The 18,509-nt window shown below is 48.8% G+C and overlaps 1 protein-coding gene across 3 annotated transcripts in view; it reads right to left on the bottom strand.

Annotated features, from left to right (window-relative positions):
• The window catches only part of TSPAN15 (tetraspanin 15), a 54,182-nt gene that overhangs the window by 22,752 nt on the left and 12,921 nt on the right, over positions 1 to 18,509 (bottom strand). For all 3 annotated transcript variants that reach the window (XM_090278127.1, XM_090278129.1, XM_090278128.1), the window contains exons 2-3: positions 1,288 to 1,473; positions 25 to 99 (exon numbers count right to left, since the gene is read on the bottom strand). In XM_090278127.1, coding sequence (XP_090134253.1) covers positions 25 to 99; positions 1,288 to 1,473 — 261 coding nt within the window. The remainder of the gene's footprint in view (positions 1 to 24; positions 100 to 1,287; positions 1,474 to 18,509) is intronic.

Raw genomic sequence — 18,509 nt, 5'->3', positions numbered from 1 at the left:
TTGATAAATACGTCACAGGCCCACCTGGTTCCGGAAGATCAAGGCCACTATGCCACCAATGAGCTCGATTACGAGGCAAATCCCAAGGATGTACATAAACTGAAAAACAAAATTCAGAGATTCATCTAGAGGGGCAGAGGAAGTGCCATCTGCTCTAAGGTCAAGTGCAATAGGAGAATCATCTCTGTCAGAGCTCTTACTGCTCCTGGGCCTCTCACCGCCTTCTCCTGTGAGGACACAGAATGTGAACAGGCATTCTGAGGGAAACCCTTCTTTGGAGCCAATGGTCAGGAAGGGTGTCCAAGCCAGACTGTGAATGAGGTTTGTCCCAAGGCTCCTCAGCAGGAGCCAGGTGGAAAAACACACCCCACTCCCCCAGCCCCCACAAGGAGAGTTGGTCCCAGAGGGGACAGGCCTGGCTTAATGGGCATGGTAGGGCAGCATTTCCAGCTGTGCCGGCAGAGCCCCTCGGAAGTGGCTTCCCAGACCCCCAGAGTGGGTGAGGGGATGCCTGAGGCTTAGAAAACATGAACCCCACTCCTGCCCTTTATTGAAGAATAGGCATTGTCCAAACTGATGCCAGCCAGTTTCAGCCTCAGGCAGCTCTGAGGCCCTGCTTATAGGGGATTTTAGGGGCTTCCCATGTGAGGAAGACAATGAGGTCAATCACACATGTGGGTACAGAGCAAATGCATCTGCCTACCTGATACCTCCAGCTTTGGGGAGCCACTCTTCACCCCATAGTACGGGAGGCAGGTGGGGCTGACCCCACCCCCTGACCCCAGGACAGGCCCTTCAGAGTCCTGGGACTTTGGCCAGAGTTACCAAGAAAGATTTCCTGGGACCAAGAGCCATAGGACGCCTTTGGTGTAAGGCTGCTGGTGACCACTGCACAGGAAAAGCGAGGACAATGCCAGGCATCCGGTTGGGAGCAGGAGAGAGAGTCCAAGGCTCTGTCTACACCCAGTATGGGTTTCCTGGTTTTATGAGCTAAGAACTCACTACCAACTTTCTTTGGTTTTGCTTGCTCTTATTTGAGTGTGGCTTCTCCCACTTCCAACTGAGACTTTAGACCAACACAGGTTTTAAGTAAGTAGGAAGAATGGTATTCAAATCAGCCTTTCCATGAAGAAGCAGAGGCAGCCTGGGCACTCTTGGGCCACCATGGACAGATAGGCTCATCCTGGAAGCCCTCTGGAAGAGATGGCTTGAGGCAAGGACTGAATAAACAGAACTGCCTGAAGGAGCCCCCAACACCAGCTGGGGGGGTGCATGGGACCAACTCACCACTTGAAGAAGGCACAGGTTGTCACGAAGGGAGGCCAGCACACCAATGAAGGAGACGATGAACATGATGATTCCGAGGAGGATGAGGATAATGGCCGGGGCCAGAAAGGCAATTTCAAGGGTTTTGTATTTCTGCCGCTCAACCTCTGCATAGATCCCCACTGACAGGACCAGGGTCCCAATCAGCTGCAGAGAGAAAGCAGGGGGTGAGAGATGGAAAGGACTGGAAGTCACTTGATTTTCCGCCATAGAGTTTATTTGAGGGCTCTGGTGCCTGCCACTGGGGATCTGCCCCAGATGACCGTACATGGAGGGAACCTGTTAGGGGCTGAATTATATTATCCTAAAATTCTTATACTGAAGTCCTAACCCCTGGTACCTCAGTACGTGACTGTATTAGGAGACAGGGCTTTTAAAGAGGTGATTAGGTTAAAATGAGGTCATGTGGGTGGGCCTTAACCCAATATGACTGTTGTCCTTACAAGAAGAGAAGATTAAGACACAGACACACACAATGGGAAGACCATGTGGAGACACAGGGGGAAGGCAGCCACCTACAAACCAAAGACAGAGGCCTCAGAAGAAATTGACTCTGCCAACGTCTTGATACTAGGCTTCTAGCCTTCAGAACTGTGACAATAAATTTCTGTTGTTTAATCCACCCAGTCTGTGGTCCCTATTTGGAAATTTAGAGAAAAGTACTGGAGAGTCAGGGGGAATGCCCTTTAGAGGGTCAGAGAACCTGGGCCTTTGCACAGGCTGTTCCTATTGCCTGGAATGCTCTTCCTCCTGAAATCCACGTGGGTCACTCCCTCACCTCCCTCCTGCCCTTGCTCAATTATGACCAGTGAGGCCTTTCGGGGCCATCTTATTTTAAAAAGAATCCTGCCTTCTAACACTCCTGATCCCATTTCCCTGTTTTGTTGTTCTCCTTTGCACTTACCAGCATTTAACATACGATTTTTTCCTTTTATTTTTCAATTGTTTTCTTCGCCACAAGAATACAAGCTCCATACCAGGAGGGATTTTTTTCAACTGTCTCAGACACCTCCAGCACCCAGGGCAGTACTGACATTTAGGAAGCACAACCAGCATTCACAATTAACATCTGTTGAATGGATGCAAGCTGGGCTTCCTAACAAGACCCTCTTGGGTTTCAGGTGATGCTGTTCACCCAGTCTCCTGCCTCTCTGAGAATTCTGACTTCCCAGGCCACACATTCCTGAGGGCAGGGACAAATCATTAGACACTGAACTTCTCCACTGAGCGGAAGGCAATGTGGGAGCGAAAGCCATGGTGCAATTGTTACAGAGTGGGGGTCTCCAAAAATCCCCAGAGCCTGTGGTTGGGGGATGGGGAAGGGAAACAGCTTTCAGGATGCCTTCACATGCCTGTGGCTAGTGGATTTGGTTCTTCAAAGGCCCCAAGAAGATGGGAGGGGTTTTGGACCATGGAATGGTACGGAAAGAGCACACAGAGCCTGTGCAAGGATCTGTGAATGGTCAGAACTGGTTACCATGCCCACTGAGTCAGAGGACACAGGGATTTAAAAATAAGTGGCAGACATTTTAGGGGAGAACACCATGTGGCTTTGAGAATGGAGAGAACACCATGCGGCTTTGAAAGAAAAGGGAGAACTCCATGCAGTTTAGAAGGAGGCTGGGAATTCCACGTGGTTCTGCACTAAGAGCTGGAGAGCACCAGCAGCACAGGCAAACCTCCCCAATCAGGATCGAATAATTGGGAGCTGCCAGTAAAGCTAAACTGTGTTTGGGAAGTAGGAAGACTGTATCTGACTTTTCTAAAACTAGCCTGGTTTGGTAGGGGGAGGCAGAACTATGTGTTTGTGGGTGTTTTAAAGAAAATAAGACTTAACGGCAAAAATCTGCAAATAATCTAAATCTATATAACCATTAAATAAACAATTCTTTTTCTTTTCACCAAACTCTGGTATTGAGAGTTATGCTTCTGGCAGCAGGCAATTGGGCCCCTAATAACTGAACAGCCCGTGAGTTCTATTTCAATCCGGACAGCCTGTGGGTTCTGTTACACTATCAGCTATGGTCCCAGTGAAGGATGTGAGAGATAATACAGATAAGATGCTGGCAAGATATGCCTTCAACATAGATACCCTTGAGTCAATATCCGGAACATCGAGGAGGCTGCCCCTCTGGTTACTGGTCTCCTGTGGCCCTAACCGGCTATAGTGTGTCCTCCGGGCAGATCCCCTTGACTTCCTGCTAAAGAGTGCCCAGACTGTCCTGGGTAATGGGAAGTGCCTGCTTCCCTTAAGCTTTGACAAATGGCAAGGATGGCAAAAGTCAGACAGACCAAGCATAATTAGAAACACCGGATAACAGGATTACCAGGAAGCCATTGCTGTCAGGCCCAGCAGTTTGCTGTAATTCACCGCTAAACACCATTCCCTTAATTTGTAAAAATAATCTGAGATTACAGGGATCCACTCCCCCCAGGCTAAAAGGAAAGTCTTTCCGGTACACACAGACCAGGAGGTGCTGAAGGCATTGACACACTTGGAGGTGAGCCACTTATTAACAAGCCCATATCAAGGAAACTGTGAGAAAAGTGATGTCATCAAATTTACCCTCTTGGGTAAATTTTAAAATTTATAAGGTAGGACACACACACAGAGCCCTACACAGGAAAATGGTGATCACAAGAAATAAAATCTACTTTTGATAGAGAAAGAATAACCAGAGGCTATCTGGTCAGGTCATGCTCCAAAACCCAGAACATGGTGAAATCATTGGTCAAGGTCCACTTAAGCCCTGTGAGTCCTCTGAGAACATGGCAAGCAGCTTTAAAAACCCAAATCCCCCTCTTCCGAATTACAGCACTTAAAAGGAGTCACTCACTCAACCCTAACCTTGAACCGGACACAGAGCCTAAACATCCCCCCACCTCAAAGCTAAGGATTATGGGTGAAGAATAGCCCCACGGAGAAGTGAAGTCTTCAGAGCCCAGGCAGGGAGTGAATTAAATGTGCAAGGATGAGGTGAACTGAGGGCTACAGAAGTGGGGTTTCATTTTCCATCTTGATGCAAAGTAATTCTGATGCTCTTACTGAACCAATAGCAGAACATCCTAATATTTTCAGAATCGATTCATATACTTTTGAGCTTTCTATGTTTCCTGTTGTAAAAAAAAAAAAAAGAAAAGAAAAGAAAAAATTCTTCTCAGGCAGGATGGCCGTGGCCCTAGCCTGGCTCCCTCCTCTCGCCCCGCCCGCCCCAACCCCACCGCCATGCTTTTGAGATAAGGTATCCTGCTTTGGAAACCAAGTCCAAAACCCCAGAGCTGTTTCTAGCCCCAGTTCTGAGCAGAACTGACCCCAGCCCTCTCCATAAATGCAGTCAGTGGCTTCTCCTGTTTTTACAAGCTCTCCAGAGCCCCAGGGCCCACTCCAGAACAGCCTTGCCTGCAGGAAACAAAGCTTCCGCTGATCCCCATCCTGTTGCAAAGCATCGCATTTTCCTCACTAGTCAGCCTTGCAGCATTTGCAGCCAGAGGAAAAGCTATCGTGGTAAATGCAAACCCAAGCCTCCTGACTTCCCCCCACTGTGTACCCAGCCATCACAGGCCCGTTTCTCCTGGTCCAACCAGAGGTTCTGCCATCCCAGCCCTCCCTGAGGCCTGGCAGGCAACCCCCAAAACAGCTCCCCACACAGCACAGGCTGACTTGGGCTCTTTATTCAAATGTTTGAGGGGCAGTGGGCATGGGGAGAGGCCAGCATAACCCGTCCCAGAAACTTCAAGATTTCCAAATGATATTTACATCTCTGATGACACCAGTTTATGTTTCCATCTGAATATAAAATTAACTGTCAATGCCAGTGTGCAATCATATCCACGCTTCTCTGCTAATTATAGCCTTTCACCAGGCGGCCAACCACTCCCGCTCTAGCGCAGGAAGTAAATGGACTATTTGTTAAGCAGGACAGCTTCAGCTAAACAGGGCAGGGGGCAGGCGGCACAAAGCCATGCCCATGTGGGGCCATAGTCGGAAAGAACATGCTCCTAGCAACCTACAGGCCAGGCCCAAAGCCCCAGGCTTCACAAGCCACATGGTGTCCTAAATAGGCTGCATAGGAGCCCTGCAGCCCTGTGTGACAGGGGCCTGGAAGTTCCCTCTGAGCCCTGCAGCCTGGGACCCACCTTCCTCCTCTTTAGGGAGAAGCCCAGCTCCATGCAGCTGCTAGGAAGCAGGAGGCCCTGTGAGGCATTCCAGCACCTGTGTCTCCTCCTTCAGGAAGCATCTGGTCATTGGTCCCCTCCACAGACTGGCTCACCCCCAGCTGGAGCAAGTCTGCACTTAGAGGGGACTTGGATGGCCCATTTTCACTCCAAAAGGCACAAACCAGGCACCTACTGTGTTCCAGGCCCTGATAAGGGGTCACAGGACTAGGCATGGGGTAAGACTGGGGGAATGGAAATTGAGAGAGGCTAGAAATGACCTCTGCAGTCCTACAGATGAGTTCAGGGAGTCTTTCAACTGGGGTGGAAAAAAGGTCATGCCTTTACTTCTGTTAACCTCTAAGTGAAATGTGCTGGCACAAAGAAGGTGAAGAAACCCCGTGGTCTATGGGAAGCAAGCTGGAGAGGTACAGAGGACTCTAGGGATTTGACCAAAAGCGAGGGGAAGAAAGGAATTGTCAGAGATCAGGATGGGCTTCCTGGAGGAACCAGTGTTTCCTGGAAGGTCCCAAGAACTGCTTCATTCATTCTAAAACTATCTCATGGGGCACTCGAAGCTCCAGGGCTTTGTTGGGCCCAAACAAAGTCCCTTTCTGAGTTTCTCGCTTGAAGAGATGTGGGGAGTGGCTAAATTCCAAAGCCTGAGAGAGATTTTAAATAAGATAGAGCTAGCAGGGTTCTTGCGCCCAGCCAAAAAACCCTGGCTTCACACCCATCAGCCCTTCTGTCCCAGGCCAATCCTGCCTGGCCCTGGGCCAAGCAAGCCCACCCTGCAGACTGCCTCCTACTCAGCCCACTCTGTACTAGCTTCTCCTCTGTCCAGAAAGGGGCTGGAAGGAGCAGTAGAGGCAAGACAAGAGATGGGAGTTGGCAATTATAAGCCTCCATTTATTAGTTCAGTGACCTTGGTCACGTCACTTCCCCTTTTCGAGCCTAATTTTGTACCTGTAGTACAGTAAAGCCCGCTGCCATTGATGGAACGATTATGCTGTGCCAACCTCCCGCGAAGGGCTCGGCTTACATCACCTCCCTTAACCTTCATACTCCCTCACACATCCCAGAAATGACGAGTCTCACTTTATAGGCCGGGCTCGATGAGTGACATGGCTCGTAGGAGAGGCAGAGTCATCAGGATTCACAACAAAACTTGTCCGTCTACCCTGCCACAAAGGCTTCCAGACCAGCCTTTTGCAAAGACCTGGGAGAGAACTGCTCTGAAATGTCTTTGCAAAATACAAAGGTGCCAAAAGAATGCTCTGTGATGTTGGTAACATTCAATATGGTAGCCACCAGCCACATGTGACTACCAAGCTCTGGAAGTGTGGCTTTTGTGTCAAAGGAACTACATTTTTTAACTTTATTTCACTTTAATTAATTTAAATTTGACCACACACAGCTAGAGGCCATCGTATTGGGCAGCACAGGTCTAAGGTGTCTCACATTGGGTGCTGTCCCTTCCCACTCTCACATTGTTACTTTCTGAAAGTAGAGACCACCCTTCATAAAAAATCCTGTGCCCTAACCATCCTGCCACTAACTAGAGATAGTTCAATTAATATTCACTGACTTCATTTGGGAGAAAACAATCTCTTCTCCCACTTCCCCCAGAAAGCTCAGTGCCTGTCGTCCCACCACTCCTGCCCCTAAAGCAGGACAGACCAGAGCCAGGAGGCGCCAACAGTGCCCCCAACCCAAACTGATAGAGGTGCCATTTTTTCTCCCCCGGAGAGTGCCAGACCCAGCTCCAGGATTACAGGGCAGTATTCTAAGCTTTGGGGGCCCTGAACTCTGGTGCCATTGACCTGGCCCCGGTCCTAACTCCAGGCAGCCTGTGCTTGCGGAATGGGGCTCCCTTCAATCCCAAATAAAGCCAGCCCTTAGGAAAGCAGCAGAGGCTGCCTCCTACTGCCAACAAAGAAGCCAGTTCCTGGTCTTTGTCACTGGTACTTTGCTGTCAACTCTGGTTGACCCTGGACTTCTTTTTGAAAACTGATGATCAAGTGTAGAGAACTCGGTTAGTTGCAGTCCTTGATCCATGACCTTCTCTGAGACAGCCTGCTTCAGTTTGTAGTGTAACAAGCACCATTTATTAACCAGCCCTCCTGTCCCGCGGACCTGCCATGACCCCACTGCCACACAGTAATGTCTTCTTCATTACGGTTTCTCTAATAAAATTGCTCTCTCTCTGCTTCCCTCAAGCTTTTCCGTGGCTGCGTAGGCAGAGCCAGGGGGAGACTTGGGGAAGTATTTCCCAGGCCTGCCTGAGCAGGCCCTCCAGCCAGGTCCAGAGGTGGGAAACGTGGCCTTTAGAAAACAAATCTCTCTAAGAAGCAAAGTGGACACACAAGTCTGTTTTGCTACCCTCCTATCACCAAGGGTGACAGAAACTTGATTAAAAAGACTCCCACATATTGTCTGTTCTTTACACTGTAAAGCTTCTAGAAATCTATCTTGTCACTTTCTCTCTCACCCTAGGTGATCTTCAACATTCCTATGGCAAAATAAAAATTAAAGACTCCCACACACACAGAGCACATTCTAGGCTGAGAAAGACGTAAGCTGGGAGCTTTGCAAGCCCCAGCTATTTAACCCAGCCAGGGAAAAGTGGGCTTTCTCATTGAGAATGACCACAAACATATGAAGCCCTGGAAGAGAGCGCTGCCCAAGCCTGGACTCTCCCTGGGAAGTTTGGGGGCAGGCAGACGGGAAGTAGTGTAACAGATAACATAAGGACATTCTGAAAAGAGGCAGAGCAGTCACGTCCTCCTGGGAAATCAGAGAAGGCTCACGGGAGCCCTGAAGGGTGCACAGAGTTAGGCTTCACCCCATTAGACCCTCCACTCGCACAGGGACTGACCCAATATATCTGTTGGGGGAATGAATCTGAGAAACTATATTGCTTCACATGCATGTCAGGCCAAAGAAGGGACTCCAGTGATCCCATTCCACAACAGAGCCTTCCAAGGTTTAAGGATAAGAGTGACTCACGCTTACTCTGAAAACCAAGGAAAGTAACCTAGAGAAAAAGAGGAGTCAAGAGCAAATCACCTCCACCCAACATACTCCTCTCCCTGGTTTTCCTTCCTCTCCCTCTCTGGGCCTTTCTCCCTTTGAACCAAGAGTCAGAACCTGCCTCCCAGGGCTGTGTCCTCATGGCATCAGGGTGATTATCTTTCCAGATCTCAGCCCTAGGTGGGACCCAGACCCATCCTCAAGCCAGGCTGACTCATTAGCCAGAGGCCAGTCAGAACAGAAGCCAGTGCTCCCCAGAATGCACCCAGGACATGGGGCTCTGGCAGTGGAGACTTCCTGCTCAGGCGACCGCAGACAGCACCCCAGGCCTAGGGTTGCAGCTGTAGCTGAGAGGCCAGGAATGATGAATGCAGACTGGGATCCTGGGATATGGGCTTGGGGACTCTAGAGATGAAGAGCTATGTAGGGTTGGGGTGCAGCTGCTTCCTGCTGGGGTATACTCAGGAGTACACCCTGTGCCAAAGCACTATCTAAAAAGAGCTCCACTGCTCATGGCTGCAAACTGTTGGCAAGAGTGGCTAATACGGCCAGCCCAGGTATCCCATTTTTTCAGAGCCTTCAGAACGAGGCACAGGCTCACAGAGGTGACATGGAGCTTTGTCCTAGACAATGGCTTCTAGTTCTGGTCCTAGCAGCCTTTCAGGGCCCACAGCTGTCCACCAGGAATTGAGCCAGGCATCTCCCAGTCATTCCCTGGCCTGGGGTCTTTCCCAGAGATAGTGTGGGAGTGACCCCACGGGACCCAAAGTGAGGGCAAGAGGAATTTCAGGGAAGGGAGGAGGAATGGGGGTTCCCCATGATCTTACCTCTCCCTCACTCTGTGCTGCTGAGAGGAGAAGCCATAATAAAGGAGGGAGCCACCAAAAGGGAGCAGGCAGTGGAGGACCAGGCACTGGGGAAGGGAAGGAAGAGCTGAAATTCCAGCAGGAGGTGCAGAAGGCAGTGAGGCCTCACAGCCAAGGCTGCCACCTCCCAGGGACCACCTGCCTCAGTAGGGCACATATAAATTAAGGGCAGTCTCTATATAATTTTGGCAATAATAGGGCTTACTGTCTCATGCCACTTGTTCTTTAATGTTAGATCTAGTTTTACATCTAAGCCCTTTAGATGTAAGCTTATTTACATCTAAAGCCCTAAAGGGCTTTACTAAGCCCTTTCTTTGCTCCTAAACTAGGGTTGGAAGGCAGAGGAGGCAATCAGATCACACATGTCAGCGCCTGGCATGAACAAGGCCTTAAAGAATGTAAACTGACGCACTCCAATGGCTCATGACTCCAAAGAGGTCAAAGGGCAAAGAAGAAAGGAGGCAGCATCACACATTGAGTGGGGGCGGGGTGGGGGGGCATGGCAGCCCTGGACTTTAATCCCACCTCTGTCACTAGCTCCCACTCAACCTGGGCAAGTCATTTTCCCTCTCTGGGCCTCAGTTTCTCTGCTCCAAAAAGGAGGGAGGTAGCTGGGACAATGACTCCCGTCATTGTTTCAGGAGTCCAGAAACTCATGTCTACACAGCTCCTCCTAGATCCCCAGCCATCAGCAGGGTGTGGGTGGCCCAGTGTTTTCTTCTCTCCTGAGTTCTCCAGGCTTTCCTACCTAGTCCAGAGATGTCATACTTCTGCATGTGAACAGTCCTACAGGGGACAGAGAAGTCCTTCCCAGCCAGCCTCAATGGAGGTACACACCTTCAGCACTGCCTCCCCTGGCAGCCATGGAAAGGAGACCCATAGTTTTTGGAAACAATAAAGCCAAAAAGGGGCTAATAACCCTCCAACACTTAGCTCAAAGCCCTCCTCCTCCAGGAAGTCTTCCTGGATCACCCCAGCTACAGGGATCTCTATTTCTGATCACCTATGAAATCATTCATAGTGATATTTATAGTATTAACTATACCCATTGAACAGATACTTCCAGGTATTCGTTACCTACTGCATGCAGGGCATGGTGGCAGAACCCAGCAACACACCTACCATCTTTGACCTACACAATTTCACAGGCTGCACACACTATGCAAATGCATTAGTCCCAGAAATTCACAGAAGTGCAGTGACTCTACTTCCCAACCATACTCTCCTGACAGAAGCCTTATGGAAAGTGGGCGGGGCCTATGCCAGTTTACAGTGGCCTAATGAACCACAATGTCCCTGAAACAAGATGCCAAGCAAAGTTCCTGGCACTGAGCAGGTGCTCATTAAATGTTACTTCTTCCCCATTAAAGATATAGCACTGATGTAACACTGACATTTCAAGACTCAAATCAGATGCCTCAAACAATTTCCCCTTTAGAGGCACTTTGGTCCAAGGATAATTGAGGGAAAAGAGTCCCTATTCTGAATTCCAAGGCAGCACTCACTGATTCAACACACATTTATTAAGTGCCTGTCATGTACTAGGCACTGGGAGTAAAAATATAAGACCTAGTTCCAGCCCTCGAGGAGCTCAGTCTACTAAGAACACCTACATACCAACAAGTGCACCAGAAATGGGAAACACTGGGGTAGAGGAAATTGAGTGTGCAGACAGGAGGAGATGCTAAACCACGGGCAAGACCAGTGAGATCAAGGAGGCTTCCTGGAGGAGGTGATGTTTGAACTGATTCCATTTAATGCATGTAATGAAGAAGCAAAATTTCTGACATGGACAAGGATTTTGGGTGCCCATGAAGGTGCTTCAGGGACAGTAGGTCAGCACAGCTGGAGTCAAGGACTAGGAGACGGGGTAGGGGTGGAGACCAGGGCAGCTCACAGAATCCAGACCACCAAGGCCTGGTCTCTCAGGTTAAACGAAAAAGTTTATTCAGTCATTTAACGTCCCTTTACAGAGAGGTTAAGTCAGTTGTACTCAAAAGTTTTTGGTCTTAGGACTCCTTTTGATTCTTTGTTTTTATTTTTTTAAGATATTATTTATTTATTTTTAGAAAAAGGGGAAGTGAGGGAGAAAGAGAGGGAAAGAAACACTGATGTGTGAGAAAAACAACGATCGGTTGTCCCCAACTGGGGATAGGGACCTGGCCCACAACCCAGGCACAGGACCTGACCCCTGACCAGGAATGAAACCAGCAACATTTCAATTTGCATGACGATGCCCAACCCACTGAACCACATCAGGCAGGGCTTCTTTTGACTCTTAAAAATTTTTGAGGACTTTAGAACTTTTGTATTTATGTCTTATATCTGTCAACTACTGTATTTATTATATAAGAAGTTAAAACAGACATTTTAAATATTTAACTCATTTAGAAATAACAACAGATTTACATGTTAACATAAATAGCATATTTTTTATTTTAAAAAATCCAAATAAAAACTAAGATTAGCATGGGCTTTACAGTTTTTCAAAGGTCGATGTGTGGCTAATGAAAAGACAGCTGGATCCTCAAAGCCACTCCTCAATCAACCTGTTGCCACTTTACCATCAAGTGCCCCTGAAATACTACACTGTACACTCCTGAGAGAATGAGAGTGGAAAAGGCAGAGAGCATCTTAGTATTATTATGAAAATTGTTTTGACTTCACAGATCCCCACACCACCACCCAAGTGTTCCTGGAGCACATTTGCGAGCAGCAGTTTTAGGAGGGGGCTGGGGAGCAGCTATAGCGGCGAACCAAGCACAAGAGTCCCAGCTTTGGTGGAACTCACATTCTAGCTGGGGAGACAAACAAGAAAAATACACGGTATGTCATGGTTATAAGTGTTATATAGAAGAAGAAAAAAAACCAGGAAAGTAAGCCAGGGAGGCTGGGGAAGAGGCTGCCATTTTTAATCACAAAGACCTTGGAACACATCCATGAGTTCAAGGAATAGCTACTACAGCAGGACAGAGGGGGAGAGGGTAGAGGGGGTGAGAGGGCAGGGGCAGGACAGGGCGGATCAGATGGAGCCTTTGAAGCCATTGAAAGGACCCTGACTTTTGCTCTGAGCGGGTGGAGGCACTGCTACTGTGCAGAGCGGTGATCTGATCTGACTTTGATTTTTAAATGAGCTACTTTGACTGCTATACTGAGAACAGACTGGGGGATGAAGGCCAGAAGGAGAGCAATCTGGAATCTACTGCAGTAACCTAGATTCGAGGTGACATTGGCCTGGACGAGGGCAGGCACATGGAGGTGGCGAGAAGTGGGCAGACTCACTATATTTTGAACCTGAAATAGGGAAATCACTGCAATAACAAACAGGGGAGTCACATGCTCAGATTTGCTTTCAAACGTTCTTTCACTCAACTGAGTATTCACTCAGCCTCAATGTCACCCCACAGCTTACTCACTTGTTATCAGGGGGAAATGCATACTTACAATGCAGAGGGCTGGCGGCCAGGCTTGGCGTGGCCGGCAGTGAGGTGGCCGGACATCACGCGTCTCCTAACGTGGTATTCTGCACCTCCTACTGCATCCCAAGGAAAGTGGGAAGCAAATCCACAATGCTAAACATGTTCTGCAGATCAGCACAGCTGGAGGTGACAAGGGAACCAGAAGCAGCGAGGGCAATCTAGACTGGGGGAGATTAAGGAGCCTCGTCTTGGCCAAAACAATGTGTGAAGCTTGAGTACATTCTGGAGCGGGTTAAAATATCCCACAAAAGACCCTTGGAAAACAACTGAGGAAATTTGGATATGAGCTGCACAGATGATGCTTTATTGAATGGTGACCATTTTTCAGGACAATGGCATGAGGGAGAGTGCCCTTTTTGAAAAGCTGAATGCTAGGGTATCTAAGTGTGAGATCACAATGGCTGTAGCTTCCTTTCAGCTGGGCTGGCAAGAGAAACGCATTATTGAGCAAGAGAGAGATTCAGACAAGATGTTAACAAGTTGGCGACTCAAAGACACACAGGTGTTCTTTGAACTCTTCTTTCAGCTTTTCTGTGGGTTTAATTTTTTTTTTTTTAAGAAGTGTAACTTCCACCATCCCAGCTTCACAAGGCTGGTTTAGTGCCCTCCATCTGGCAGAAGAGAAGGGCCCTCTCTCAGCTCCATCCCAACCATACCCTAAGCATGGGAACCAAGGGACAAAGAGGCTCTGCCCCCACATCCCTGGGCACACTGACTTCCCAAAAGCCTCCTACACACTGGCTGCTTGCAAACACAGCATCTATGACCAGGCAACACCAGGGCATGTTGGGTCTCATCAGCAGACTGTGGGTAGCCGGCAGCCCACCCTGGGTCTCCCAGCTTGTTAGAGCACTTATCCTAGCACCTGGCCCAGGGCCCAGGGTGTGCAGCTGGTGATGAGGGTGGGCACTCAGGGAGTCCCAGGTCTGGCATCCAGCCACCCAGTGGCTCCCCTTCCCGCGGGAGGAGGACTTGCACAGGGGGACCCACAGCTCCACGGTGCTGTCCAGGCCCAGCAAGTCTTTCCCTACTCACTTTCTGGATTCCCCTAAGCAAGGAGAGGGCAAGGCACCAGTAGGTCTTGGTGGATCAGACAAATGCAGACAAGGAACATATGGCCGTCTTCCCCAGGATTCCAGGACACTCAGGGCCTCAGAAATCACCTCTCACATTTTTTGTTAAAATGAGATCCAGTGCAATACATGAGCTGTGATGCTGGATCCTGATTTTTTTTTTTTTTTTTTTTTTTTTAATGTATTGTGGGAAACATTAGGGACAATTGAAGAAGTTTTAATATGGTCTTGGTATTTTCTTAGGCATGATAATGGTGTTGTGGTTATATCTAAGAACTTTTTTCTGGAGATGCATTCTGCGATGTTTGGGGTGAACTGTCGTGATGCCTGCAACTTACTCTGACAGGCCAAATGTTAAAGCTATTGATTCTCGTTGCTGGGCATATGGGTGTTCACTGTATCTTTCTTTCAACTTTTCTATATTTAAAAATGTTTTACAATAAAAAAGTTGAGAAAACAAGCAAGATCCAAGTTCCATCTCTTCCACAAGGTGGTCTGTTTACAGATCAGAGTCTCCCTTTGGCGTGGGAAGTCTCAGTGGCCATAGCCAGGGGCAGGCTCCCCATAGCCCTGGGGGCAGGAAGCCTCCTCTGGCCTGGAATTAATGCCCTCACCAGATGTTTCACTGCTAACTGGGGCTAAATACAGCCTGTGGCAGGAACCTACCTATTACCATCCCAGACAGCCTCCTAGAAAACAGGACCTGAGGACTTGAGGACATGCTCCTCCCTGTTTGGGGGAGGCTTGGAGGAAGGGACAGAGAGGGTCACTTGTCGCCTTCAATCCCCTCCTCCACTACACGGCAATTAGGACAAGAGAAGACAAACACAACAAATCATCGTCATGATGAAACCCTAGTGCTGAAAGGGAGAGGAGGTCAGGTCTGCCATGACCCCTCCCCAGGCTGGGCTGGTGTGACCAGCAAGAGCAAGGCCAGCTGAGGCACTCCTTCACTTCGGAGCCCTGTGACCTAGGACAGACCTTTTCCCTCCTGAGTGTCCCCTGAGTCTGCTGTTAAGCAGGAATGATAATGCCTGCCCCGTGGTCATTCAGAGGAGGCAGAAAGATGGAGAAACTGCTTTGTAAACTGAAAGGTGCTATAACACAGGGAATCCCCAGTTTTTCTTTAAAATCCGCAAATACAAAGACTGTTAATTGCCTATACCTGACCAGGAGGTACAACTATTTTTCTTTTAAGTAATCGACTGACTTTTTTACTAAAATATGTTCTTGACCTAACGTAATCACAACTTATGAAATCACTGATTTAAGGTACTAATTATTTTAATATACATTATATTTAATGCATACATATTAAATTTTTAAATGCTCTCCCAGGGACCCCCTAAAATCACCTTGTGGATGTTGTTCTGGCCTAACCCCTTATTGTGCGGATGGCAATCTGAGGCCAAGCTACAGGCTGTCACTCCTGCTAGGGTGGTCAGGGATGTGGCTGTGAAAAAATTCACAAAAAGAAGAAAGTGTGGAGCATAAAGTTTTTATTCACTCTCCAAGAAAGGAGAGGGGCCTGGTGTTGAAAGACACACCAGCAGAGAAATACAAAGAGATGGATGTGCTCACCCTGTGCCTGAGGGTCACCTTACCAATGACAAGAGCACCAGCCAATGCCCAGGGGATGGGTTTACCCCACTCAGACAGGGGACTCGACTCCACGCCTTCCTGTGGCTGTGTTTATCCTGTGCCCTAAAGGTGGCCTGACAATGACCAGGGCACCAAACAAAGGGGAAGGGATGGGTCTCTTCAACTGCCAGGGGTGATCAGTTCCTGACTCATTGGACCCTGTGACCCACATGTCACCTGGGGACGGTCGTGTAGGGTGACTCTGTGTCCAGAAGGCAGCTTTACCTTCTATCTCAGTATTGACAAAATGCGTTTTGATGAAGGATTTATTCCACAGCTGACAGGTAGGTTGCCCCACACCAATGAGGGCAAGAGAAAGTGTAAGGGAAACAACTCCAGGTACCGCCAGAGCCAAAGAATGTCACGAGAGAGAAATTAGGTGGAGGAAGGGTCTGGGAGCCTGAGCTTTCTCTCTTCACAAATTTAAAATTTTCCCAACCTTCACAAACCTTTCTGCAACTTTCACAACTTTCTTATCCCTTTAGAAATAACAATCTTTAGAATAAATCACTTTCAATACCTATCCTTCAAATCGCACCTCCATGCCTTATGCCTTCTATTATTAAAACCATACAATTTCTTTCCAACTTAACTTGAACATAACTTTTAGAAACCTCAGTTTCCAATAATGACCAAAAAGTAAGCAACTGGCAGTCCCTAGATTGACTTATAAACTCATCTCATGACCGTTAGAAACATAGGTTCCTCTACTGGCAAACACACTCTCACTTCCAAAAAACATACCTACAGTAAAGCACAGACATTTATTTATCTACAGCACTAAATCCACTCCACAGCCTCTGTGTAATAAAAAGACAAAAGCAGGTCTAGCAATCTATGCTTCGGTATTTCATGTGACTTCAAAATTACTAGACATTTCTATAACTTGTATCAGAATTTACTAATTTAGAAAGGAATAGCTGAAATAAATTAATTTCCCCCTTTTAATAAGAATTATCTCCCCAAAATTTATATTTTAAAAGATGGCCTAGACAGGAGTTCTTGAAGAAGACCAGGTATTTGCATTTCAAAAATGTAGGTAAAGAAAAGCAAGCTTCTCTTAGGACTTTGGTTTCTTCAGGCAAAGGGATGGAAAAGCAACCTGAGTTTAAAATACCACTTTTTTTCTCTGCATTGAGGGGCAGGCCCAATTCTTCCCAGGATTTAGCAGTTCCCAGGTCTCTAGGAGGAGAATATAAAGTGTTTCACAGTCTGGGAAGGGGGTGAGATTTTCTCCCTCTTTGTACCCTTGTTTTTACTTAATGTGGGCACAGTGGAGCCAAGCCTGAATCCAAATAGGAGTGGAATGCAGGTCTTGGGTTACGCAGGAAAGGAAAAGTATCACCCCTGCTAGGTAATAGTGATGAAAAGAGCAGGGCCTTAAGGGATTAGTGCCGCTCAGCTGGAAAATAAGGACTGGGGTGGGGGTGCTGTTGTGAGGCCCCCGGGCCGCTGGGGGCGCTGTAACTCGAGGCTGCAGTTGTTCCCATGTTATCTTCTGCCTGTGGCTGTAGGGAGAGGTTAGCTCTGTTCTTGCTTTCCAGTCATTTCCAGTCCTGGAGACAGGCTTAGTAGAGTAAAATGGCAGTCATGTTTAACAAGGTCATAGGCCTGCTCAGCAAAAGGCGCCACAGAGCAAATGGCACTGGCTTCGTCCTTCCAACTCCCACAAAGCCACACAGCCACCCGTCAGCAGCTGTGACCCAAGTGGCCAGACTCCCGGGGCAGTGCTCTGTCCACTGCACGCCGCGCTCTCACATCAGGCACAGGAGCTCTCACGGCCTGGCACACCGCTCCAAAAAGAAAAAGCTGCTCTGAAGGCTCCGTTTCCGCCTTCCTGCAGCTCCAGAGGATCCGACAGGGACCTGGCCCAGGTGCCTTGTGGCACTTTAGGTCTGCTCCCCCAACCCCATACAGAGTGACAGTCAGCCCACATCCCGGGCTGAGACAAGGCCCGTGTCCGGGAAGCTGGTCCTCACTCCAGGCCTTCACCCCTCTAGCAGAGCCTCGGGGAGAACTGGGGGACCCCCCCCCCCATATGCTTAGGGAATGTTAGATGGGTGACTAAGTGATGAAGCTGATGAACAAACAACCCACCCTCAAATGGCCCACCCCTCTTAAAGACGTCCTTCTTGCCCAGGATGACCACCCCGGGACAGGAAGGTACTGAGAAGTCTGGCAGAGAGAAAGAGTGAGGCTTCACATCTACCTGCAAATTCCCTCAGCTCCCTGAGCCTCGCTTTACCTCAGTGCAGAACGGGCCATAACCGTGCGGCCTCTCGGGGTCGCCAGAGGATTAAATGAGAGACTGTCCAGAAAACAGCCTAAGCCCTGGGCCCAGCACCCTGGGAGGGCTCATTAACTGTTAGCTGTACGGAGACAAAAGAGGAGGGAGTGGAAGGTACCACCGGACTAGACAGAGGGCGGCAAGGGGGCTTTCCAACTGTAATGGGGAATCTTTAAATTTAAGTGAGACTGCACCAGAGGAGAGATGCAGTGGAGAAGGAAGACAAAAACAAATAGGCCCCATTCCGGACTCAGGGACTGTGGTCCCTGAACAACTCTTGTCCTCACCTCACTTCTGCTGACCATGAATGAGTCTATCACACTTGAGGATGGGAAGAGTCAAGTGGCTGTGGCCACCCCCGTGGGAGCCCAGAGCCCAACTGTCTACTGCTGACTAAGTGTCCCCGCCAGAGCCTCCTGGGAGCTGCTGGCTGGCTCCACCCTGATCACAGAACGCCTGCAGTTGTCCTAAGCGTGCCCGCTAAGACTCAGGAAGTGCCAGCTTCTCAAAGGGCAGGGACCTGGCTGGCTCATCTGTCCCCTTGGCCCATGTGGGGCCTGGAAAGCAGATGTCCCAGATCAGAAGCTCAGCAGAACCAGACCAGAGGCATGAACCAGGTCCCCACTGCTTGAGGTTTTTCTGGTCCTTC

The sequence above is a fragment of the Furipterus horrens genome, unplaced genomic scaffold (genome assembly GCF_987537825.1).
Source record: "Furipterus horrens unplaced genomic scaffold, mFurHor1.1.pri manual_scaffold_5, whole genome shotgun sequence".
In the NCBI taxonomy this organism is placed as follows: Eukaryota; Metazoa; Chordata; class Mammalia; order Chiroptera; family Furipteridae; genus Furipterus; species Furipterus horrens.
Note: the sequence above shows the minus strand (reverse complement) of the source record. Positions and strands in the feature narration are given on the sequence as shown.